Below are 27,396 nucleotides of genomic sequence, written 5' to 3'. Positions count from 1 at the left end.
AGATATATATCTAGGCCTATAAATGAACCGAACGTTCAGTGAATGTTCATGAACCGTTCGGTGGGAAGTTCGTTTATGTTCGTTTATTTAATAAACGAACGAACATGAACAATTTTTTGTGTTCGTTTAATTAAACGAACGAACATGGACACATGTTTCATCCGTTCATTTATTTTCATGAGCGTTCGTTTATGTTCGTTTATTTATGTTCATTTATGTCCGTTTATTTATGCTCGTTTACATTTAATAGAAAATAATAAAATATTATCTTGGAAGAGTCATTTACTTATTGGTTTTATATTTGTTAATTTATGTTCATTTAAGTGTTCATTTATGTTCGCTTATGTTTGTTTGTGCTCATTTACGTTTGTTCATATATGTTCATTTATATTTGTTTATCGTTGTTCAGTTATGTTCGTTTAGAACTTAACAAACGGACATAAACGAACACGAACACGAACACGAACACAAACACAAACACAAACTGCGTGTTCGATTAAGTGTACGTATTCATTTAAGTTAAATGAACGAACACGAACATGCCCTTATTCGTGTTCGTTTGGTTCTTTTACATGCCTATATATATATCAAGTTTTGGTAACTACATTCACCAACAGAATTTAATTTCTACAAAGAAGGTATAAGTTTAATTTTTATGACTATATAGACTAATTCTTAAATATATTTTTGGTTTGTTATCCAAAAAGTATAAAATGTTTTCATTTTATATAAGCATTTAGTCGCACTTTAAAGCTTTTATGCACTTACATATCAAGTTAGAATTATAAATTTAGAAACCAATAAACATTTAATTACCAAAACAACTTGATATTTAAAATTCCAAAACTATAATCATCCATGTGTTCCTTTGTGCTTTCCTTAATATAGAAACACAGATTCTTGCAACTTGATGTTAAAATTCAATCATTCACATGTTTGTTTTCTCGTATTTAGCTGTATATTCGCATTGAAATGTTTCAATCAAAGTCGATCACTCGCATAAACTATGGCTTAGAGTTGTGGTTAATATTTTGAGAAGTAATGATTTTATAAAAATTTTGAGAAGGAAAGTATATAAAAAAAATCTGAAAAGAGTTTTATAACTTGCTATTTATTTTAGCATATAAAGAATTTAAATCAATGATGAAGTATAAAAATTCATATTAAGCTTTTGAAAGTTCATGAAACATAATAGCAGTTTGAATGCTTTTTGTCTAAATTTAATCCAAGAGTTAAAAACTTAAATATATGTTAGGTATATTGGTTTTAATTAATCTCAACTATCATTTTTTGGTCGTTGTTGGTCCCAACTACGAGTTGGTTGCTGATGGTCTCATCTTTTAACATAGTTGTTCCCAGCGGTCCGTGACTAACAGATTCCTAAAGTCGTTACTTTTAGGTCCCCAGAAATACGCTTTTGGCCAGAAAAGTCACAATTTTTGTCGAAAAACTCAACCTGAACACCACCAACTGACTCACCACCAACCAACCGCCACTACTTGAGCACCACCAACTGATTCCAACGATGGCTCTAGGGTTCCCGCGACCTCAATAATAGGGAGCTTTTACTAGAAAAATGTTCTTATATGTCTGATTTAAGGCTACAAAGATGTTTGGGACGGACATGTTGAGTTTTCTGAAAAAATGTGAGTTTTCTGGCAAAAAAACATTTTTCCAGCAACCTGCAACTAACGGCGTTAGAATTCTGTTAATCGTGGACTATTGGGAACAAATATGATAAAAAGGTGGGATCGTTATTAGCCAATTCGTTAGTTGGGACCGACATCGACCAAAAGATGATAGTTGAGATTAATAGTGTTATTTTGTTTTTCCAAACTAAAAAACTAAAACTAAGATCTACAATATTACAAATAATAAATTGATCCACTATTTCAAATGAATAAGTTATGAAATAAAATATAACACTTACACTAAACAACATGTCAACTTGTATTTAGATAAAGCTAGATGAATAAACTATAGAATGCTACAAAAATAAAAAATAAAAATAGGTTGACCATTGTTTTTCATGCAGTCACATCCTTTAATATAAGACACCCTTATATCAACTATCAAGTGATCTAATATGAAGATAGTAAATATAAATATATTTTATGGGCTTCTATGGGTTTGTTTGCTCTTTGGCATCTCATTGTCTAGACCTCTTATTATCAACTTTGGTGATGCAAATTCGGACACCGGAGGTGTGCTAGCCGGTGCCGGCCTCCCCATTGGCCTGCCACATGGCATTACATTTTTTCACAAAGGAACCGGACGGTTTGGTGACGGTCGGCTCATTCTAGACTTTATCTGTGAGTCCACTCAGTAAAAGCTGGTTTTGAGTCTGCTAACTTTTGAATCAGCTTTGCATGATTTTTTACGTACTACCTTTGTTGAATGTTGATTTTTGGGAACAGGTGAACATTTGAAACTTGGTTATCTAAGCCCATATATGGAATCACTGGCGCCAAATTTCACTAGTGGGGTAAACTTTGCCGTGGCCGGAGGCATGATTCTACCACCGTTTATTCCTTTTCATCTCGGTGCTCAAGTTCGCCAGTTCATTCATTTCACTTGAACTCCTCTCACAAGGTATGCTCATCTCTAGTTTTCTAGATCTATAAATTTCTAACATGAAAGTTGTTCGCTTGAGTTTAGTTTAAAAATGAGTTTGAGTTGGATCAGCATTTGGTCAAACACTTTTGGCTAACAGGTCGTGTTAGAATCAACCTGGCGTGTTTCCTGGTTTACCTGCTTATTCTTTTTATATATATAATTCAAAAGAATGTGCTTTATGTCACATCAAATCATTTTTATTGACTGCATAATACCAAAATTTAAAAGTTCAAAGAGAAAATAGTATCATGTTTTATAGTTTACATTTAATTGCTTTGCACATGTGTATTTTTGGTTGTAACCTTTGAAATATTAATTTTGAAGTGTTAATTTGCAAAAGCAAAATAAAACAAATTTTGGATTAAACAGGTGTTTGCTAAAAAAAAATAAAGCATTTTTTTTATAAACAGGTTCTGATAACTATATCAATGAAGACGGATTCCGTAACGCGCTTTACATGATAGATATGGGACAAAATGATATTTTGGAAGCACTATATGCATCAAATCTTACTTATGCACCAGTTGCAGCCCAAATACCATCTTTTGTAGCAGACATTAAACTTGTCATTCAAGTAACCATCTTTAATCTTTTCATACCCTTTCATCTTAGCATATAAACTACATGTTAAGTCAAATTCATATGTGAAATGCAGAATTTATACCAATATGGTGGTAGAAAGTTTTGGATATTCAGCACAGGTCCCCAAGGTTGCGCCCCTAAAGAACTCGCGTTACATGCACACAAAGATACCGATCTTGACAACATTGGATGCTATCGCGTACATAACAACCTATCAAAACTTTTTAACAAAGGGTTAAGTAGAATGATTGAAGAGATGAAATTGGTGCTAAAAGATGCAAGTATCGTGTATGTCGATGTATACACCATCAAATATGATCTGTTTGCCAACCCTTCAAGATATGGTAATAATAACGTGTTTAAGTTTACTTCGAGTTTAGTTGTTAACGGTTTGTGTTGACAGGATTTGTAAAACCACATAAGGCGTGCTGTGGGTATGGAGGGGATCCGAATAACTATAATGTGAAAGCTACGTGTGGGCAGCCCGGATACACCATGTGTAGTAATGTGTCGTCGGCTGTAATATGGGATGGAGTTCATTATACAGAAGCTGCTAATAAGATAGTTGCTTCCAAGATCATCTCCATGAAGTCACTAAAACTAGACCGGTTTTGGTAGATCTGAGGTTGGAATAATAAGTTGCTGAATGAATAAGATGGATGAATGTTGTTTTCGGGTCTAGTTAAACGGTTAATTTTATGTATTTGATATTGTATCCAGCATTCAAATTGAACAAAAATATGCAAATCGAACTTTGAATTGGATTCAGATTTGACGCCAGTTTTTAGTCAACATGATCCAACTTGACCCATTTTGACTCGCTGTCAGGTTCATGGTTTTTACCATGAATATTTGATATACCCGTTTATAATCTTATGTTGTTAGTTACCTACCAGGACCCATACCCGAATCCCGATCTTAAAATGACACCAAAATCATAAACTAAAATTTTGTAATTTTTAATAACACAGAATATTGTTTATTATACTTTTCAACAGTATATGATATATTAATATATCCATTTTCAGTACGGGTATACGGGAATGGGATTGGCTCCAAAAGATCATATGAGTATCACCTAATACCATACCCGTTCGGCCGCTACAAACCAGGAAAACAGTTTATAGTAAACCCATGTGCAGTCCCATACCTGAATACCCATCCTAAATGTTTTAGATTTCGAAGTTTCCCGGTCTTTTCTATCATCCCAATATGCAATTTGCAACAATCATTCACACTGACCTTCGGAGTTTGAATAAGCAGATATCTAGCTTCAAATACACTCTTTGCTACCTCGATTCGTTACACAACATTAAAACTTAAATTATAATGTTCATATATAGAACACAAGGATATGAAGTTAAACTCGCCAAATAACAAATAAGAAAGTTACACAAGGTCTAGTTTCTATGACTAGAGAGCATTGCATATAACTATATATAAATGCCCGTGATCACCGTTGCAAAACAAAGGCGCTTGCGCGTACACAGTGACGGGGTTACTGATATATAATATAACATTACATTTACGTATTGCATTTCACAAGGACTGGCGTATTCATATGGGACCAACGTTTCTTCTAGGTACTAAGCACACTACTACAAGGAACAAATCAACAAACAGAATACCTTCTATCCTTACTTTTACAAACTGAGGAATGAACACTGCTTTCTCGCGTGCTCCGGGACCAACTTTGTAAGCATCTCCACAGGCACCCCTTTAAGTTCTATAACAAAAAAAAAAACATCATTTTTTTTAGCATAAATAAGATAAACTAAATGAAATGCACATAACTAATATTTCATTTTCAGTACCATGAGACTTGAAATTAAAAAGTGGTGGAAGAAAACGCCCATTTGGCAGCCTGATAGCAGGGTCACGTAACTCATCAAAGAACGGATGAATCATTGCCTCCAACTGTACACAATAAACCACACACCCGAAATCAATACGTATCGTATGAAATGAAATTTTTCAAAAATAACTAAAATACAGAGTTCTAAATTTTAACTTTTTATACTTACAGCAGTGCTTCGAAGATTTGGGGAGTACTGGAGGAGCCTTGAAACAAGATCAACCGCTTCCGGGGGCGTCCGCTTATGGAATATCTGCAAATGTATTGTTTAGGTTGTGAATTTACATGTATTTATGAATTTGTGACCCAATCTTAATTACTTACCTTATGCCACGGATGAGCTTTAATCTGGGGAAACTTGTATTCTGTGTAGTTAGGGTTCATGCACTTGATCTCTTCCCTTGTTGGGGTGCCCAAAATCTATGGACAAAGTTTAGTAAGCTTACGTGACACGCGTTTGATGGCATTTTAAATTTGTATATAAAATAAAACTTACCTTTATGATCTCCACTAGCTGGTCAACTCCACTCTCACCGGGAAAAAGAGGCTGAAATTACACATGCCAATTTGTCAGGTCATATAAACATACTGTATACATCGAAATGAAAAAAAAATTGTCCCTACCTGTCCAAGCAGCAATTCTGCCAAAACACATCCAGCAGACCAGATATCTATTGCTGTAGTGTACTCGGTGGCCCCAAATATTAGTTCTGGTGCGCGATAATATCTTGAACAAATGTAAGAAATGTTCGACTCTCCTTTTACCTTTAAAAAAATGACAAACATAAAGTAAGATAGCGCAACACAAAACCAAACGTAAAACTAAGTACCTATTAAACCAAGGTTTTCTTTGTTTTTTTTTTCTTTTTTGAACAGCGTTAAACAAAGGTTAATACTAACCAAAACTTTAGCACTTCCAAAATCACATAGCTTGACTTGATGTGTATGAGGGTTTACCTGTTAAACAGAAACATACACTCCTCAGTAAATTATCTTTATTTATTAATATCAAACTAAGCATTAAACAAATGGCGCTTTAATTCGTCACTAGTATATTTTGTGTACAAATTATAAAATGAACACATATTAAAAGGCCTACCAGTAAATTTTGAGGCTTGATATCCCTGTGACACAGTCGAATGCTACCATGAATGTAAGCCAGGGATCTGAAAATCTGTATGCAATATAGGATTAAGATAAAAATATTAAAATCAATTAAACAATAAAGAAATGGAACCAAAAAAAATGTATTCTTACCTGATAACTGTATAGCTTCACATAGATTATCGGCATCCTCTGATTCATCTTGTTATAGTGTCTAATCATTCGATAAACAGTCTCGGGAACATACTCTAACACAAGGTTAAGATAAAGTTCTTCCTTTTCTGTAGTTGAGAAGAAACAGTGCTTCAAAGCAACAACGTTTGGGTGATCCAGTACACGCATCGTTTGTAGCTCCCGGTTTTTGTACCTCTTGTCTTGAAGAACCTTTTTAATGGCCACTGATTCTCCAGTTTCTAAGCATTTGGCCTGGAACACAACTCCAAATGACCCATGCCCAACTACGCGCTCGGCCATGTAACTAATCGTCTGAATCAAATAAAAAACAATCGCATCACTAACAATTGATGCCTAGGGCTACTAATACAACAGTCCAGAAGAAAGAATCTGTGTAATTAAAGTTACCTGTTTTGGCTGGCCATTTTTACCACCAATAGTTGTCACGATTATATGCCCTGTCTCTGCCCCGTTGCCATTAACTATTGCAGGCTCCATTTCCTAAAGGTAATGAATGGAAATTTATGTTTGAACGAAGAGATTTTGCTATATTGCTATAATCTAGGGCTGGCAATTTCTAACACGGACCTATTAACACGAATGACACGTTGGCCTTTGGGTGAGCTTAACAGGTTTCGTGTTTTAAACCGGTCGCCACGTTTAAGACACGATTAAATTCGTGTCCAAACAGGTTAAACACCCGTTAACCTGTTAATGACTTGATTATATTTTCAAATGAAATATATGGCATATCCCTTAGTTACTTTACGCCCCGGCTTAACTTAAAAAATATATATATATGTATGTATAATTTAAAAATTTTATGAACTTTTGGCAACTTTAGTTTCACTACATAGATGATACTTTCGTTCCCCTAAACAGATCATGCGTGTAACCTGTTTCTACACAGGTTCATGTTTGGAAAAAATGACACGTTTAGTTATCGTGTCGTGTTTAGCACCACAGGTAATCGTGCCTTATGATGCCTGACCTGTAATGCCAGCCCTACTACAATCTACATAAAATGATATATATGATGATGCCACTTACCCTATCATCCCTAATTTTCATGTCATTCATCTGATCAGGCAACCTTTCAAAAGCAGCTGTATTTCCACTAGGTTCTCTAACTCCAGATGCAGGTACCACACTCACCGAAGCCATCGGTGTGGTGATTAAAGTTACACGACTTTTTCTTAAGCTTTGTGAGCCTATCTAGAAATAAAATTATGCAAATCTGAAACCAAGAAAAAAAATTATTCAATCAACAGTATATATAGGCTTTCCATTCCAATTAAATTGGCCTCGAAACATCACAAACTGAAAACTAGGTGTACAATTCAGCAATCAGGTAACATACAGCATCAATTAAGCAATTACAGATCAACATAAAAACAGATCTTACAAATAACTACACAACTCTTTCTTAAGATTTATAATCCTGTCTACAAATAAAATTACACAAATCTGAAAAAAAAAAACCTGATTCAACAAACATCATATAAAATGTTTCCATTCCAATTAAACTGCCCTAAAACACCTCAAACTGTAAATTTGGCGCCAAATTCAGCAATCAATCAGGTAACAAGGGCTGTTCAAAAAGCTCGAGGCTTGAAGCTCGGGCTCGTGGCTCACTCGATAAAAGCTCGAATAAAACTGGCTATAAAAAGTTGATTTGAAACATCTTGAGCTTATTTGGATCATCTTCGTAACCGAGCCAAAATCGACATAGGCTTGGCTCGTTGGCTCGATCTTAAGCTCGTTTAACTTCAAAATCGAGCTAGAGCCTAGCTAAGTTGTCTCATTTAATTACGAGCCCGAGCTTGAAACCACCCTAGCTCGACTCGGGCTCAACTCATGAACAGTTTAAGGATCAATTAAGCAATTACATATCAACATAAACCAGATCTTACAAATAACTACACAACTCTTTCTTAAGCTTTATAATCCTGTCTACAAATAAAATCACACAAATCTGAAAAAAAAAAAGATTCAACAAGCATCATATAAAACATTTCCATTCCAATTAAACTGCCCTAAAAACACCTCAAACTGTAAATTTGGCGCGTAATTCAGCAATCAATCAGGTAACATAATTAAGCAATTGCAGATTTGCAGATCAACATAATAAACCAGATCTCATAAAATAATTAACAATCTGTACGGATAAACATAACAAATTCAATAATTCAACAACTAAGCCCTAGAAACTGCTTGCAATTGAAATTAACAGACGGATAATCAATCAATGATACACAGGAAGACAGTAAAGTAAAGAAGATTGAGTGATTATGAAGGTACCGATGATGATATTTGTGAATAATTGAGAGCTGAGGTTTTGCTTGGATGATAATTGCAGAATTGATATAATAAAGTGGAATAATGATAATGATGATGGTGTTTGAAGGTGGATTTAATCATGTACGTATTTTGACTGGTCAAAGTTATATATATATATATATATATATATATATATAGCTTATGGTTAGCTTCTATTCTTAACCACATGTTTTTAATTAAAAATTAAATCTTGTGGTTCACAATTAAAGTTAATAAAAAAATGTAAACATTTTGTCGCTCTTCAAAACATATATAAAATTTAGTAAAAAAATAGCAAAACATTTTTTTTTTCATGTTTTCGATGTTTTGTATTAAATGTAACAACATATATGTAACAAAAAAAAAACGATGTTACATAGGGTTTTCACAACTCAAGTGGGTTTTCATTCTATACTTTGCATATATATATATATGCAAAGTATAGAATGAAAACCTATATATAAATATATATATATATATATATATATATATAGAATGAAAACCCACTTGAGTTGTGAAAACCCGCGAAAACCCTATGTAACATCGTTTTTTTTTTTACATGTAATATATGTTGTAACATTTAATACAAAATATCAAAACATCAAAAAAAAATGTTTTGCTATTTTTTAACAGTTTTTTACTAATTTTTATATATGTTTTTAGGAGAGAGAAAAAATTATATTTATATTTACATTTTTTATTCACTTTAATTGTGAACCACAAGATTTAAACATTAATTAAAAACATGTGGTTGAAAATGAATTTCTAAAGTTTTCACAACTCAAATGGGTTTTCATTTTATACTTAGCCTATATATTTATATATCTCGTAGTGAGTGTTATTATTAGTATTATTATTTATTTATTTATTTATTGGTCAAAAATGATGGTGCACATGCATTCAACGTTTTATCGTGTTTGAATGTATTGAATCACACAAGTTAACGTGGGTTAAGGGTTGTAATTTGTAAACTATTCTTTTTTCTTTTTTTTTTATAGCCAAGTATTTTATTTTATTTTAAAACTAGTAAAGTAGAAGTTTTGTGTCGTGTTGTGCTGAACGTAAAATTTTTCGGTTTTTATGTACTTGCTATGGTAAATTAAAAAGAAAACGTTAATATAACTAAATGGGCATCGAAACATGTTTTTCTTTATTATTTTTCTTTATTTAACTTTAAAATATGCGCCGCCAAAACTTGTGTACGACGGGTACCAAAAAAGACAATGTACAAAAATATAACGTATTTGGTTAATTGGTTATATTAATATGTGAAGTAGAAAATATTTAAAAAAAGTTTAAAAAAATAAATAGAAAATAAAATTTTGAATGCAGTAATATCACTCGCATTTTTACTTAGAAGAAATCACTATTTAGTATTTACCTCTACTCCTAATCGTTATTATAGTATAATCATGTTTTACGTGTACAGATTTATTCACCTGTTGGTTTGTATATAATTATAATATTAAATAATCCAAAAAAACTTACATGATCCATTTATACACTATTAACCTTAACATGTTAAGTAAAACATAGCTTCCACTAGTTGAAAGGTTAAAAATATTGATTAAAATGCTATAATTTCTACTAGTAGTCTAGTACAAATCTAGGAAACGAAGATTATTTTAAAACTAGGAAGATTCCGGCGCGTTGCGCCGGGTTGATGTATTGACAGTCGTATCCATACAACTTATCAAATCGTGCAGTGCGTCTGTGAGTCGAGGTGAATTCGATCGGTGCCGGGTTACGAAACCAGTAATAACCCCCCACCCAACCCGAAAAAAAAATAAAAAATTTAACTTTGTTAATGCAAAAGACCAACAAATTAACATAACAAAACAAAACATGTGTTGCGGTTACGAACCGATAACACTTTGGTTGATATCTAGTCACGAAGCCCAAAATAAAGCAAACCACCACATCCAAATACAACAATTTAACATATTTAAAATATATTAAAAATGTGGCGAACAAAAAAACATGAGCGTTGTAGTTGCGAACTGATACGAATTCGTTGATTCTGGAATCGAGGGACAAAAAAAGTGATAAAAAACATGCACGTTGCGTTTGCGAACTAACGCGAATTCAGTCGGAATTGAAGTTGTCGGCACTAAAGCGTACGTAGAGAACCATGTGTTGTGGTGGTGAACCGACACGAGTTCGGATGGTATCAGGTTACGACACCGAAATTAAAGCAATAAGTTAATTCATCAACACTCAAAATATATCAAATTAACATAATTACATAAAAAAGACCGTGGCGAAAACAAAAAATATAAGCGCGTTGTGGCCGTGACCTGACATGAATTCGTCTAGAATTGATGGACAAAACAAACTCGTGGGTAAAAAAACCTTAGGTTGCGATCGCGGGCTGACGCGAATTTGGCAGGAACAATTTGACGGTATCAACAGTATAAAAATTCCGTATTTTACGCCAGTGAATCGACACGAATTTAAAATCAAAAAACAAATAAAAAGCCCGACAAACCACGTGAGACAATGTTTACGTAGCCAAACTTCTTAATTATTATATACTAGTTTTTAACCCGGCGCGTTGCGCGGGGCAGGTTGGTAAATCCGAACGTTGGTAAGACACAAGCATTACCGGTCCTAAGTGTTGAGGTGGTAAGTTGACGTGAATTCGGTCAGTTTCTATTACATGTGTTATTGTACGGAAACTAAAACAAAAAAAAGTTATAAAAATTGAGATGGAGCATTGGGATAGCGTTGGTCGGTGAAACTTGAGCGTTGGTAAAACCTGAGCGTTGTTGGTCCCTGGCGGTGAGTCTATGCAAATTTGGTTGGGTTTTTCACGTTCGTTATAAAACCGGACTAAAAAGAAAGAATTGTCATTCGGTCAGTTTTGTTACGCTACTATAACTAAAACAAAATGCGCTAAGTCTACGCAAATTATGTCAGTTTTTATCACATCCGTTACGGTATATTGGTATTAGAACTAAATTAATAAAAACAAACATAACAATTATCAATGTTTAAAACAAAAAACAAACCAAAAAAAAAACAAAACTTGGTCCAATAGAATCTTGTCAAATTGACCAATCATAGTCTAGCGTCGCCAAACTTATATAATAATATATTTAATGTCATGTGACATTTGAACTTGTTTTAATATAAAGTCAGTGTTGTACAACAACGCAAATAAGTGAAAGGTACCAAAAAATAAAAATCAGCTTGCGTCCATAGTTTTAGACTTTAGTCACGTGGCACGTGTTTCATGCCACGAATTACTTAGGAATAAACTTAGCACGTGGAAAATGTTTTTGTTAAAATAATAATATATTGCTAGTCAAATATAAACGAGCATGACTGAATGAGAAATTGGATATTTGCCTACTAATCTACTATTATAAATTTATAATTATAAAAATCCAAATCCTAGTAGATTAGAATGAACATTGAATATATTGTTTGAACGGTAGAGACCATAACAAAACTTGTTATTATGTTATCAGTATAATTTACTCTTATCAATAACATTATTTTTTTTTTTAAAGATATATAAGCTTATTTTAAATTTAGAGACTCGAACCCAGAACAATAATAGGACATAATATAGATTAACTTTATTCAAATAAACTCATGCCTCTTTTAAATGACTTAGAATCTAGGGATTTTTACATATTTTCCCTTCCTAAACCTTTAAAATTACATATTTTCTCAAAATACAAGTTTTTAATACAAAATATACAATGTTTTTTAAGCATAATTTAAGAAAATATGTAATTTTAAAGTTTAGGAAATGGAAATATGTAAATGCCTCAATCTAAGGGTGTTATAGAGATTTATGAAAATCTAATAGGGGTATATGAAGATTTTTAAGAATTATTATTTTTTATTTAATGAAAAACATAAAACTTTGACCAATAATAACACAAATATCATTTCATGGCCCCACTTTCTCTCTCTCCCTTCGGTTCTTAAAGCCGATATGATTTGGGAAATTGTTTGACGGAGGTGCTACTCGATCGATGCTGACACAGCCTGAGCCTCCAATCCGGAAGTGCCTCCCTTCCCCTAAGCATTCCATTTTGTTTTATACAATTGTTATTTCATCAAATGTCAAATATAATAATAATAATAAGTAACTTTAATCTTATTTATTAAAAATAAAAAATGGCACAAGAACTGACAGATACCACAATTGCGGCCGTCGTTTCTTATTTTTGTTAGTTTTATTGTCACTATTTCTTCTGTTTCATCGATTAACCTTCATGTGGGGATGTTACCCGAGCGTATCACGTTATGGTAGGTATCCAAGACCGTGTATCGACATGTTAACTAGGTTATGACTTGGCCTGTATCCATGCAGCTTTACTGTGTCATGTTCCATAAATGCAATTTGTTGTATACCTTATTAACATGTTTCATATACATGTGCATGCATGTCTTCAACCTTATAATGTTAGCCTAATTCTTGGCCGAATATACAAAACAAGAATACGGTCCGATCCTCTGATTATATATATTACATATATTATTATCCTTGTATAGAGTAAGAACTCTTGGACCAAATTCGGTTGGTATGTCCTTGCGTAATTTGCAAACCTTTCCAAGTCACGCCTCATTAAGTTTTCATTAAAGGTTTTAATGTCTGTTGTAAGATAAGAGTAGTTATCAATGAACTGGTGTAATATTCCAATCATAAAATGATTTAGTCATGTCCAACTTACAATATAAATGGTATCATATATTCATATGGTACTTGTTTTGACCATAAAAATAAGAATGATAACTTTGTGATCAAATTTGTAAGTGAGGTTTTGTGCTTGAATGATTTGTGTAACAAGTACGATAATGAAAGTAAAGAGATGACATAGGCGGTTACGAGGAAAACCCTTGATCCTTCAAGATCTCGGGATAAAACCTCGGGAGGTGACTAATCGTCACTCTACCTCTTGTTGTTATTAATGATTAAGTTACAAAGCGAGAACAATGGTAGATCGATTCTAAGGGTTATAGAGTGAGTTGGTGAAGTGTTGTGTGTTCCTATATCGATCTTTTTGCCTCTTATAAGGAAATATAAAATAACTAAAATCCGAGAATCCCTGAAAGTGCTCGGTCTTCAGTCCTCTCATGATCGTTAGAGGTCATATTATACACGTTTTCTTCAGTTGATTACTGATTCTTTTGGAAGGGCTAAGTCAGTATGAACTACATGCGAAGACAAACCAAAGCCAAGAGAATAATAGTTGGTTAATAATATTAGTATATTCAGGACACTGGACTTACTCGGGTGCTGGATTATAAAATTGACCCTTAACCGTACTTTACTTGAGGTACTCTTGAAACCAGGCAGGAGATTGCCGTAAAAAAGGCTAGATTGTAATTTCAAGCAAGGTGACCTAGAATTTAAGAATGAGGTGTCGCCACTCGCAAAACTTCAGCATTGTAATTTGGTTAGACTTCTGGATTATAACATTGAAGGGACCGAATGTCTTCTCATTTACGAGTTCCGATCAAACGCAAGTTTTACCAACTTATACTTGGTAATATTCTAGGGTCCTCTTTTTCAACCACTCCATGTTGTATCTCATATCACATAATAATTAACCAGATATTCTAAATTTATGTGTGTTTAGGAAGAGAGAAACTATATTGCATTCAACGAATATTAGCTTTTGTTATCATACAACCAAATGATGAAAATTTTCTTTTACAACATTATATTAGGATCATAAATGCATTTGATTAGCAGCACTTCTAGTAGTAGTACTAATTTTTCTTTGTATTGAAGAACTTAATAATGTTTGAACAAATTGATTTGATTATTGTAGTAGATAAATAATGTTTTATTATATTGAATATTGTTATTGATAGTCACACCTTAATGACTCATGTAGATTCATCTAAGCATGAATGTCTTAACTGGGTAGCATGATACAAAATAATTACTGGCGTTTCCAAGAGACTTTTTTTTTATCTTCATCACAGGATAATTTATCATGACTTAAAACCAACAAATATATTGTTTGATGATAAACTGAATGCCAAAATTGCAGATTTTGGCACCGCAAAGTTGTTTAAACATGAGGAAACTCACGGAGATACGCACCGAGTTGTTGGAACCTTTTAAGTGTGTTTGTGGCTGTTAGAAAAAAATATATGAAGGGTACTTTATTAAAATTACTCTATATTTTAGATCCCTAATGTTGATATTTAAATTGTACACTTTATTTTTCTTGAATAGTGGATACATGGATCCAAAATATGCCATGTATGGTGAATTTTCAGCAAAATCGGACGTCTTTAGTTATAGGTTGATGATGTTAGAGATAGTATTAAGACAAAAGAACCACCGTTTTCAGATTGAGGGGAACTAAGAACACTTGCTTAACTTTTTATGTATCTACCTTCCATTTTTAAAATTATATGATAACCATGAGTCTTTATAAATAGTTTTTCCAACCTAGTCATCTTGGATAAAAACTCATGGTTATTATATAAAAACTCATGATGTTGGATAAATACAGAGCTAAGCAAGTGTTCGGAGTTCCCGTTGATATGAGAACGACGGTTCTTTTGTCCTGATACTATCTCCAACATCATCACCCCATAAGCTAAGACGTCTGATTTTACTGAGAACTCGCCATACATGACACATTCTGAAGCCATATATCCACTACAAGAAAAAACAAAGTGCGCAATTTAAACGTCTAACATTCGCAATAATACCAGGGGTCTAAAGTATAAAGCAAATTTAATAAAGTATCCTTCATATTTTTTTTTCCCTAACAATCACAAACATACTTACAAGGTTCCAAAAACTCGATGTGTATCCTCATGAGTTTCCTCGTTTTTAAAAACCTTTGCGGTGCCAAAATCTGCAATTTTGGCATTCAGTTTATCATCCAACAATATATTTCCTGCTTTAAAGTCATGATATATCCTGAGACGGGAGTATTCATGAAGATAAAGAAGTCCCTTGGCAACACCTATAATTATTTTGTATCGTGCTACCTAGTCTAAGACGTTCACGTTTAAATGAATCTACATGAGTCATCATGACGTAACCATTAATAACTATATTTAATGTAGCAAAAAATCATTTAGCTACTGCAATGGTCAAATCAATTTGTTCAAACATTGTAAGTTCTTCAATACATAGAAAATTTAGTGTTATCACTAGAAGTATTGCTAATCAGTTGCATTTATGATCATACTATGACGTTGTAAAAATTTTTTTTTATCATTTGGTTGTAAGAAGCAAAAGCTAATAAGTATTAAATACCATATAGTTTATCCCATCCCAGCACGTACACACAATCTTAAAATATTTAATAATTAATTATTATGTAATATAACATGCAACACGATGAGGCTGAAAAAGAGAACCATAGAATATTACCAAATATAAATCAGTTAAACCTTACATTTGACACAAACTCGTTAACAAGAAACGTTCGGCTCCTTCAATGCTGTAACCCATAAATCGAACCAAATACGTTCATCTCATCAGACAATCGATCAGCAGGAAATCTGAAACAAGAAAAAAGTTATTCAACAAAACATAAAAAAGTTTTCCATTCCAACTAAATTGCCCTAACACACAACATCAATTACGCAATTACGGTTCCAGCACTTACAATTTTTTATTTAGAACGAATTTTTTTTTTGAGATATAGGAAATTCGAAACAAATATAATCAAATTCATAATATGAGTTGACAAGCTATATATTTTATCTATATGGATAAACATAACAATTCAACAAGTTATAAGCCTTACAGTGAAGAAGATGGAGTGATTATGAAGGTAAGGTACGTACCAATGATGATGATGATCTTCACAAACTGGAGATATAAATAAGATGGAAGTAAAATACAAGTAAAGAAGGTTGAAGGTATCGATGATGATGATCTTTGTGAAGAATAAATAGGCCAGAGGTTTTGTACGGATGATAATGAAATTGCATTATTGACATAGTGTAATGATGATGGTGATTGAAGGGTATTTAATCATTTACATATACATATTGATGGGACCCTTCCAAGAAGCTACAACGTTGGTTGCAAAATATTATTTTGAAATTTTTACTCGAGTATTTTATTTTATTTTGTTTAAATAAAATAAATTAAAAGGAGTGATGCGCGACAATAAGCAAGTGATTGGAGTGGTAAGAATAGGATTTGGTGTTTCATGTGACACGGGTTGATTATTGCCCCATCATTTAGTTTCGGCGACACCAGATGATGATAGGAGACTAAGCGAGCATGCGGCATTAACTAGTTGGATCCTTGAACTTAACGAGTATTACTTCACCGCACTGTCGTGCCTTCAGGCGAGTGTTTACGGGAGTTCGCCTTAGGTGAGGGTTTTCTCTGGATTAGAAAGTGTATCCCGATGTGGTGAATTTAGCTGGTAGCATATTTGGAGGATTCGTTAACCGTTTTCAGAAAAAGGAATGGCATGCACATGGAATTTTATTTGTGGATTTGAAAATACTTTAAAACCAAACTAATAAGACAGAGGTTGTGCGCTGTGGTGAGTGTAAAGCATTTTGGTTTTTGTATACTCACTATGCTAATTAAAGAGAATACCTAAAACATAGTCGTAATATAACCAAAATCCTATTGAAACGTGTTACTTCTTTGTTTTACTATTATGTAATGTTTAAACCCGAGTTACTAAACTTGTGTGCTACGAGCGCTACCAAAAATAAAAATAAGACACAAAAAAGTATAACGTGTTTGGTTAATTGGTTAGATTAATATGTGAACTAAAGAATACAATGTTTTTGATTAATTGGTTAGATTAATACGTAAGTTAAAGAAACATTAGTAAAAGAAATTAGAAAAAAATGACTACGAAAGAAAGATGCGAGTCAGTGAGTCACTCACTTATTTTGTATTTTTCTTTTAAAGTTGAGGAAATCACTAATTATCTCTAACTTGTAATTGGATGAATTGGATGCTCACCTACTATTATAATTATAAAAGTCCAAAACCTAATAGACAGAATAAATAATACATCATATAAAAAGCACTAAATCAATCAAGTTCCATTGTGTGAACCATAAAGCATAACTTATCTTAATAATAACATTATTATTAGTATATTATTATTATTATTATTATCATCATCATCATTATTATTATACCGATTACAATGATAATATTAACAAGAACACAAACATAGTACTCATAATATATACACGATAATACGATATAATTGATTTTTTTATCTCTTAAAAATAAGGTATTTCATTTCTATGGTTTATTTACTATGAAGCTCATGCCTCATGTAAATGACTTAAATTATACTTAAATTAGATTTTTTATTTATAATATATCATTCTAAGACATCGTGTCGACACGATGACACATTAACTATTTGCAAGTTCTTGGCATGTATCCATATAAATTTACAGGATCATGAAATGCAATTTGTTGCATACCTTTCTAACATCAACATGTTTCATATAAATGTACAATTGTGCATACATGTCTTCAAATTAATAAATATTAGCCTAATTCATGGCTAAATGTACAAAAATAAAGAATATGACATGATTATATATATTATTATACTTGTACAATACAGATTACAGAGTAAGAACTCTCAGACCGAATCTGGTTGGTATGTCCTTGCATAATTTGCAAACCTTTCCAAGCCGCGCCTCATTAAGTTCTCATTGAAAGGCTGTAATATCTAGTTGTAGTTAAAATTGAAGAAAACTTGGTTAATGGTTAACATATTAAAAAAAAAAAACACCACTAATTGCATTCAAGTACTTACAGATACCACAGGGGACAATAATTGAGGTACTTCATATGAAAAAGTAAGCCGTAGAAAACAAGAATTCTATAATAAGTTCATAGCCTTTGTATAAAGGTATATTGGATTTTATTAATCCTAACTATTATATTTTGTTTGTTACCGATCATAACTAACAAATTGACTGTTGATGGTCCCATCTTTTAACGTATTTGATCCAACAGTCCGCGACTAACAGAATTCTAGCGTCATTATTTGCGGGTCGCCAGAAAAATGCTTTTGACCAAAAAAATCACATTTTTTGTCAGTAAACTCGACCTGAATACCCACCACCACCAACTCACTCACCACCACTTGAACACTACCGTTCTAGGTTTCAAGCAATCTCAATAGCTGGGCCTTTTACTAGAAAAGGTTTCTAAAGGTCCGATACAAGGTTACCAAGATGTTTGGGACGAAAATGTTGAGTTTTCCGGGAAAAAATGTGAGTTTCTGGCCAAAAACATTTTTCTGGCGACCTGTAACTAACGACGTTAGAATTTTCTTAGTCGCGGACCGTTGGGAACAAATACGTTAAAAGATGAGACTATTAACAACCATATCGTTAGCTGGCAGCAACCAAAAGATGATAGTAAGGATTAATAAAAACCAATACACCTTGTATAAAACATAAATGTAAATGAAATGGATTTTGAATTTTGATCAATGAAAACTTACTTCAACCAAACATGTTGAAGAACCTTTAGGAAAAAAACATACAGCTCCTCTGTAACAAAAAATAATTACACAAGCATTTCAAATTTTTTATACTCAGTCGAGTACTATTAATTTTAGCAGATTAACGAATTTACCGGTTTGGTAGACCTTCTAAGGACCTCCAGTGGATTTTCTGATTTGGAATTGGCTGCAACATTTAACAATATGGCATCATAAAAATAAATAAATAAATAATAAATAAAAAGAATACGCGGGTTATGGGTACCCTTTTAGTTAATTTACCTGCATATAAGGAGCAAGCCAAGAGAATTCAAGATTGCTCCCAAATACTTCATACTTGAGAGACCACCATGTTATCTCGGGCTTGTCTTCTAATATCTGAAACCAGTATGGCCTTTGTAACACGGAGCTAAAAGGGGCCCGACTCAAAATGTATTTTTGTTATTAAAAAAAATTCATAAACGGGGGGGGGGGTTTCAAATTTTCGGTCGAAAACGGGTAAATTTACACTACGTATAAAACTTTTCGGACGAAAAACGGGTAAATTTACACTATTACGAAAAAATAGGGGAGCCCGAGGCCACCCCTGGCCCTCATTAAGCTTCGTCTATGACGGAAAGAACAAGGATATGGGTTCGTTGTAACGTTAGTTGAACATAACGGTCCAACTTACAAAAGTATCGGGCTAGAAGCTTTGTATCGTTTCATTCAACGTCTGTTTAAAAGTTTAAAAAGAGAAAGAAAGCATAGCTCTAGAACTCAGGAATAGCAGAAAAATACTACTAGGTAAAATTAGAAAAAATGCATTCTTAGTGTTGTCTGAACTATCTGAGGAGCTGATATTTGAATGCAGTAAACTTAAATTTTACTCACTGCATAAGTATGCCAACATAGGAGTATATGCTAAGTTAAGAAGTATGTTAATATATGTTTGCCACTTGATTCGGCTCGTCAAAACCTTTTCATCGCTGTCTATGATCCCATAACTCCACTCGTAATCATAACTTATAGGTCAAGTTTTTCCACGTAGTGACTTCAGAAGTACGTATGAGAGTGAAAAGATTCATATTTTATATGAGACTTGTATGGGCCTGGTAACTCCACTAGTAAAGACTTTTGATAGGATCTTATATTTGTTAGAAAATAAAACTTTTTTGGTATAGGATCAATGAAATCATCACTTCCTATTATAAAATATTGACAACTTGATCCTCTCAATTATGAACCGTTAGAGTAGTTCCTTTCAATTACTCTTGATTGTATTTCCTTGTTAACCAAAAGTGTATTTCCTATTTATTTTGTAATTTCTCATTCTTTGTAAAAAACACAGACAATTATTCTCAATCTTTTCTCATATGGTATCAGGCAGTGTCTGGTTCTTGGACCAAATATTGCTCATCATCTATTCCAATAACCTTCTGTTATTCCCGATCAAATTAAGCTACCATATCCGAAGACGGTAGCTTGATAAATACAACAAGAACCAATTATGAAGACATAGTAACTCAGTTTGGAAACCTCCTGAAAATTGCCCTTAATTCCCAAAACCAAACCGCAAAATCCTCGGCCGAAGGAGGCTACACCGCTATTAGAAAGGAAACGGCTCACCAAACAACTCTTTGGGCTGCCTCCGGGAACCCATCACAACAAAGCGTGTTGGCCGGATTAGCAACCATCGGAGCAAACAATAATGAAGTGTTAGAGTTTCTGTCAAAGAACAATGTAGCCACTGTGGTATGAGAAAACACACCAAAGAACAATGCTTCAAAATTATCGGCTACCCCGAATGGTGGAGTGACGGCCACAAAAAGAACAATAAAGATGGGGGAAAAGTGGTTGCCGTCGTAGACAACCTACAAGTAGCGGTGGCGACCAACAACAAATCGAAGATTGGATTCGGTGGTACGTTATCTGCCGGAGATGAAGACAGCAGCAATCTGTGTAACAATGGAGGTAACAGGATTGAGGAACTCTCCTCAAATCCTTGTTTTTTAGACACTAATCACTTGAACCCTCTTATTTTACAAATGTTACATAAACCTCCTTAAGAATCTGATAATTATCATACAGATCAAAATTTTAGTTTAACAAACAAAGCCCATCAAAGTTCTACTTTTCACAAATATAAACTAAACAAAACTAATGGAAGATTTAGAAACAAAACAAATTTAGTAATGGAAGATTTAGAAACAAAACAAATTATGTGGACGAAGTGACTTAAATTGGAGAAGTAAATAGGGTTAAAACTAATGAAACCTTTGAAAAATCATGGATATTTGATTGTGGTGCTACTGACACCATGACTTTTGAACTATCAGATATTATTTCAAAATCTAAACCGAAAATAAACCACATAAAAACCGCAAATGGGGGAATAGTTCTCGTAAAAGGAGGGGGGACTATCGAAATCTCCCCGACTTTAAAACTCTCAAATTGTCTCTATGTTCCGTCCTTGTCACACAAACTTTTATCAATAAGCCATGTAACGAAGGAATTAAATTGCACTGTTTTAATGCATCCCACCTTTTGTATATTACGAGACATAAGGACAGGAAAGATTATTAGGCGTGGCACTGAATGCCAGGGATTGTATTATGTGGACGAAGTGACTCAACATGGTACTGTGATGCTGGCTCACGGAACTACGAATAGAGAAGCTTGGTTATGGCATAGAAGACCGGGACACCCATCTATCAGTTATTTACATCTTTTATTTCCAAAATTATTTTCTTTAAATGAAACTTTAAACTGTGAAACTTGTGTTTTGGCTAAAAGTCATAGACAAACATTTAAGCCAAATAACTCAAAGGTTAATTTACCTTTTTCTCTTATCAATTCGGAAGTTTGGGGGACCGGAGGAAGTTGTTGGGGGACAAAATTTTCGTTTTTTCGTTTTGTTTGTTGATGATTGCACTCGTATGACATGGATTTACTTCTTAAAACACAAATATGAAGTTTTCGATAAATTTACTAATTTTTATGCCATGATACAAACACAATTTAAAACAAACATCCTAATTCTTCGGTCTGATAATGGGGGGGGGGGGGGATTTGTTAACACATCAATGAGACAATTTTGCGAAACAAAAGGAATAATTCACCAAACGTCCTGCTCCCACACTCCCAAACAAAATGGAACCGTCGAACGAAAAAATTGAATTCTTTTGGAAATAACACGTGCCCTTCTAATTGAATCTAGAACACCTAAATCCTTCTGGCCTGAAGCCCTTGCTACTGCACATATCTTATTAATCGACTACCAACGAAAGCTCTTGATTTAAAAACCCCTCTTCAAACCCTTTCTGAGATTACCAAACTCCCTCTTGCACTTTCATTACAACCCCGAATTTTTGGGTGCTCTGTCTATGTTCACATACCCAAAATCAATCGATCCAAACTCGACCCTTGTGCTGAAAAATGTGTTTTTGTTGGCTACGGTGTCAACCAAAAAGGATATCGGTGCTACAGTCCTAAAAGATGTCATATGTACACTACCATGAATTGTGACTTCTTGGAAACCGAATTCTTTTATAGCTCTCAGCAAGGTTGTCAGGGGGAGAAAGAGGATAATGACACATTGAGTTGGCTAAAATGGGTCCCAAAATGTGCCCAATCATGGTTAATCGAAGTACCCAGCCATCATCAGAAGATCATAGTACCCAACCATCGTCAGAAGATCATAGTACCCAATTTGAGCCACCAGCGTCTCAACAATATGAGGGACCAACAAGCAATGTTCCAAACCAAAATCCTCCCGACCTAGCGTCTGAGGTATGTAATTCACTAGCGCATGAAGAATCTCAGGAAAAACAAAACATTGATAATTGTGGGATAGAAATAGAACAAACAGTGCAGGAGGAGGAGGATGAGGAAGAAGAAGAAGAAGAAGAACAAGATGAAGAAGAAGAAGAAGAAATGACTGAGAAATACGTTCTCTCACCCAGGGCCAACCGAGGAATACCGCCAAAACGGTATTCCCCAGAAAAACACACTAGATCTTCCAGATATCCTATGGCAAATATAGCTGAAGGAAACTTATCCAAAGAAGCCAAGGCCTTTACTTCTTCCCTATATGCTGAACAGATACCAACCTCAGTGGAACAAGCCTTAAAATCAAACAACTGGAAGGATGCTATGGAAACATAAATGAAGGCATTAATAAAAAATGACACGTGGGAAAAGTGTAACCTGCCTCCAGGAAAGAAACCAGTTGGATGTAGATGGGTGTTTACTACTAACATAAACCAGATGGAACTATTGAAAGATACGAAGCACGTCTGGTAGCTAAAGGTTATACCCAAACATACGGAATTGACTACTCGGAGACATTCTCGCCGGTAGCAAAGATTGATACAATTCGAGTTCTTTTTTCAATCGCCGCTAATGAAGGATGGCCTCTTCATCAATTTGATGTTAAAAATGCCTTCTTACATGGAGAATTGAAAGAAGAAGTTTATATGGAAGCTCCACCCGGATTCACAAAAAATTTCAAGATAAAGGAAGTATGTCGATTAGAAAATCTCTTTACGGGCTTAAACAATCTCCTCAAGCTTGGTTCGGAAGATTTACTCTAGCAATGAAAGGACATGGGTTCTGCCAAAGCAACTCCGATCATACACTCTTCCTTAAAAAAAAGGTAAACTTGTGACTTGTTTAATTATATATGTTGATGACATGATCGTTACAGGAAATGATGAGGAGTAGATGAAGGAGTTGAAGGCAAAATTGTTCATGGAATTTGAAATGAAGGACCTAGGAAGACTCAAATACTTTCTTGGAATTGAAGTATTAAGGTCTAAACGAGGGATCTTTATATGTCAAAAGAAATATATTCTTGATCTTCTGGCCGAAATAGGAAAGATTGATTGCAAACCTGCTGACACCCCAATAATGGTAAATCACAAGCTACATATGGAAGAAGAAGGAGAATTGGCAAACAAAGAAACATATCAGCGCTTGGTCGGTAAACTAATATACCTCTCGCATACTCGCCCAGATATTGCATATGCAGCTGGGGTAGTTAGTAAATTTATGCACCGACCACAAGTAACACACATGGGTGCAGTATGGAGAATTATTAGATACGTCAAAGGAACAACGGGTTATGGGGTTCTGTTTCAACCAAATAAACATCTAAAGATCCAGCTGTATACAGACGCAGACTGGGTTGGAGATAAGGATGACCGAAGATCAACATCAGGATATTTCACCTTACTTGGAGGAAACTTGGTTACATGGAGGAGCAAAAAACAAAAGGTGGTGGCATTATCCAGTGCTGAAGCTGAATTCCGCGGAATTGAACGAGGACTCGCAGAATTTCTATGGATACGAAGACTTTTAACAGAGATCGGTTTTCCCCAAACCGAAACAAGTAAGATTATGTGTGACAACAAAGCTGCAATACAAATTTCCCAGAATCTTGTTCAACACGATCACACAAAGCATGTGGAGGTTGACAGAAACTTCATCAAAGAAAAAATTGAAACAGGGATAATAGAGCTTCCGTTCGTTCGATCAAAAGACCAGTTAGCCGATATATTAACAAAAGCCGTTAACGGGTGAATCTTCCACAACTGTCTTGACAGGTTGAGTGTCGGAGATCCAACTACTCAACTTGAGAGGGAGTGTTAGAAAATAAAACTTTTTTGGTATAGGATCAATGAAATCATCACTTCCTATTATAAAATATTGACAGCTTGATCCTCTCAATTATGGACCGTTGGAGTAGTTCCTTTCAATTACTCTTGATTGTATTTCCTTGTTAACCAAAAGTGTATTTCCTATTTATTTTGTAATTTCTCATTCTTTGTAAAAAACACAGACAATTATTCTCAATCTTTTCTCATAATATTCAAGGCCGGCCCCAGTTAAGGGTGAGCTGTAGCCTGGGCATGTTTTATCAGGGACACTAAATTTTTATATATTTTTTAAATTACAAAACCGAAAAACTTATTGAGCCCTCTATATAAAACATTAAAACCTCAAAACTAATACTATGGTTTTGTTATGTTTATTGTTATAACGCTAATCGTCATTTAAAAAAAGTTAGTTTATATAATTCATCAGGGCCTAAGGGACTTTTTTAGCGTTCTTATAGGACACTTGAATCCCCAGGACTTTAGTGTCGCAAAAGGTATCGATTAATCCCCGATTAATTACTAGTCCCTACTTCATAGATTAATTATTTTGGGCTAATCAGCCAACTAATCAATGGTCAAATCCGGTCAAAATCTAGATTAATCGGCTTTTTTCTGATGAGGTTTAAATCGGCGGTTTCCGGTGAGATTCCGGCCAAAATCAGCGATTTCCAGTCAATTTCTGGCCAAATTGTGTTTGCATGTGTATAAAACTGAAAATTACATATATAAATGTGTGCGTGTATATATAAAACTGAAAATTATACGTTAAAGTCCAATCCGATTAATCCTGATTAATCGCTAGAGTCCGCCCCACCTCCCGACTAGCGACTATAGAGATTTTTTCCACACTGGTCACCTGAGAAAAAAAAACGAAAGCATTTATAGGTTAGAGAAAACACACCTTAACAGATGAAACCAGTGGCATCCATTGAGGAGTTGCTTCTCTATCAAGATAACAACTATACGCTACAGAAACTGGCACATTCATTGCCCTTTTAACCCTACATAATATATAAATCAAACAGTTAAATTGAAATGAATATGAAACTATACCATACTATACTAAATTAAATTCTAGTTGATTTAATAAATGAAGTAATTAAGTACGTGCAGTCCTGCCATTCCATGCGGACGGTAGACCAAGGTTTAACTTTAAATGCCATTGTACTGCGTCGATTGATTGACCGAATCGACGAAGACGAATGGGATGGTAGTGAGAGGACACCGCTGGAGACGGAGAAGACAACGGCGGATGACATTTGAACGGAAATTAATCTAGCAGACACTGTTTGAGACATATCACGTTATACTGGAGGACTTTTTAATAGTGACTAGCTAGTGCACATGCATGCAGTAGTACTACACCCAACATCTGCATGAGAAAGCATTAATAAATCTCGGCAATCTAAAGCAACTTAAACCGAATCCTGCCGAACCCGAGCCCAAACTCTTTTTTTCATTTTTTAAAGAGTGTTTGAAACTAACCTCAATAATCAAGTGAGTATTTCTGAGACGGAAAATCAACCGTTTTTCTATTGATTTTCACCGCGTAAGAAAACACGCTTTGAGTCAAACTAAACTCGAATGAATTTTCAAGATAAAACGAACCTAATATATTAATATATTAGACTTTATTTATATAATCATTATTATTAAAGTCGCTTTTAAGTTTTAACATGATTGTTATTGTTATATACAAATTTATGGAGATTTATGAATAATAGAATGGTATTTTAAGAATACGTATAAGTTAGACACTAGTAATTTAATTAATGTATTTGAAATTATATATTTCAAATAAGTTACTATATTTAAATTAATATATTAATTTTTATTGCTATGAATACGAAATAGCAAACTAAGAGAAGAGGACAAAAATTATTAGGCTAACAGAACTGTAACACGTGATGCAACTAGTTACTTATTTATTAATTATAAATAGATTAACCTTTTCATTGTCTTAAATATTTTTCATTATATATTATTTTATTTTTTAAATATCTATAATCAAGTTGTATCTGTAATATTATATAAATATTAAAATTCTTTTTGTAATTATATATATAATATATATTTCATTTAGTTGTATACTTTATATAAATATGTATTATATTTGTAAAAGCTATAGATTCGTTTAAGTTCGCAAGTTTAATTAAAATCAACATCTGAACATGCTAGTTTAACAAATTTAGTTTTAAGTTTGAGCTCGTATAAACTCAACTTAATTACAAACACAAAAAATTGTTTCAAGAGCTTATTTTGTATATCTAATTAATTATTTTATTTTTTAAAAGGTTAACTCACACATGGCTATTTTGCTCCTAAACCTACATCATCGTTCAATATGGGAATCAAACACTCATGACTCAACATTGATATCACTAGGCTAAAACCTTTTGGTATCTAATCTACATATTCTATTAAAATAAAACTAATTTTTTTATGTCATCAACTACAGTAGTTAATTAGGATGCTAACTAATACTATTATCATTTATAGAATTACCAACAAAGTTAAAAATGCAACTTTAAATGCTCTAATAAATGAGGTTTTTGTATTTATGAATTATAAAATTTTATTTATTATTATTTATATCTTATGAATACATTAGGTATATGTTATTACATATATTATTAAATTTAATTTTTTTGTTGTA

General features: G+C 33.5%; 2 protein-coding genes and 1 pseudogene across 3 annotated transcripts; 1 reads left to right on the top strand and 2 right to left on the bottom strand.

Annotated features, from left to right (window-relative positions):
* The first annotated feature begins 2,086 nt into the window (after nucleotides 1-2,086).
* On the top strand, nucleotides 2,087-3,913 carry LOC143634830 (GDSL esterase/lipase At3g62280-like; annotated as a pseudogene). The gene is made up of 5 exons (XR_013153936.1): nucleotides 2,087-2,312; nucleotides 2,418-2,592; nucleotides 3,027-3,190; nucleotides 3,272-3,542; nucleotides 3,602-3,913. The product of XR_013153936.1 is annotated as a GDSL esterase/lipase At3g62280-like (transcript).
* Nucleotides 3,914-4,765: 852 nt separating this feature from the next.
* On the bottom strand, nucleotides 4,766-7,807 carry LOC143634829 (shaggy-related protein kinase gamma). Its single transcript, XM_077102811.1, has 11 exons — nucleotides 7,382-7,807; nucleotides 6,740-6,832; nucleotides 6,311-6,643; nucleotides 6,153-6,227; nucleotides 5,954-6,010; nucleotides 5,678-5,818; nucleotides 5,550-5,600; nucleotides 5,378-5,473; nucleotides 5,223-5,306; nucleotides 5,013-5,115; nucleotides 4,766-4,924 (listed from the first exon to the last, which is right to left on the bottom strand). The coding sequence occupies exons 1-11, from the start codon at nucleotides 7,493-7,495 to the stop codon at nucleotides 4,842-4,844; spliced, it is 1,230 nt and encodes a 409-aa protein (XP_076958926.1). The 5' UTR covers nucleotides 7,496-7,807; the 3' UTR covers nucleotides 4,766-4,841.
* An 11,279-nt stretch (nucleotides 7,808-19,086) lies between these two features.
* LOC143634783 (uncharacterized) lies at nucleotides 19,087-26,038 on the bottom strand. The gene is made up of 5 exons (XM_077102777.1): nucleotides 25,848-26,038; nucleotides 25,642-25,741; nucleotides 19,384-19,479; nucleotides 19,236-19,288; nucleotides 19,087-19,150 (listed from the first exon to the last, which is right to left on the bottom strand). Exons 1-5 carry the CDS (start codon nucleotides 26,036-26,038, stop codon nucleotides 19,087-19,089), a joined length of 504 nt encoding a protein of 167 aa, XP_076958892.1.
* Between the last annotated feature and the right edge of the window lie 1,358 nt (nucleotides 26,039-27,396).

The sequence above is a fragment of the Bidens hawaiensis genome, unplaced genomic scaffold (genome assembly GCF_021521415.1).
Source record: "Bidens hawaiensis isolate Kalapana, Puna unplaced genomic scaffold, B.hawaiensis_p1.1 tig00007248_1, whole genome shotgun sequence".
NCBI lineage: Eukaryota > Viridiplantae > Streptophyta > Magnoliopsida > Asterales > Asteraceae > Bidens > Bidens hawaiensis.
Note: the sequence above shows the minus strand (reverse complement) of the source record. Positions and strands in the feature narration are given on the sequence as shown.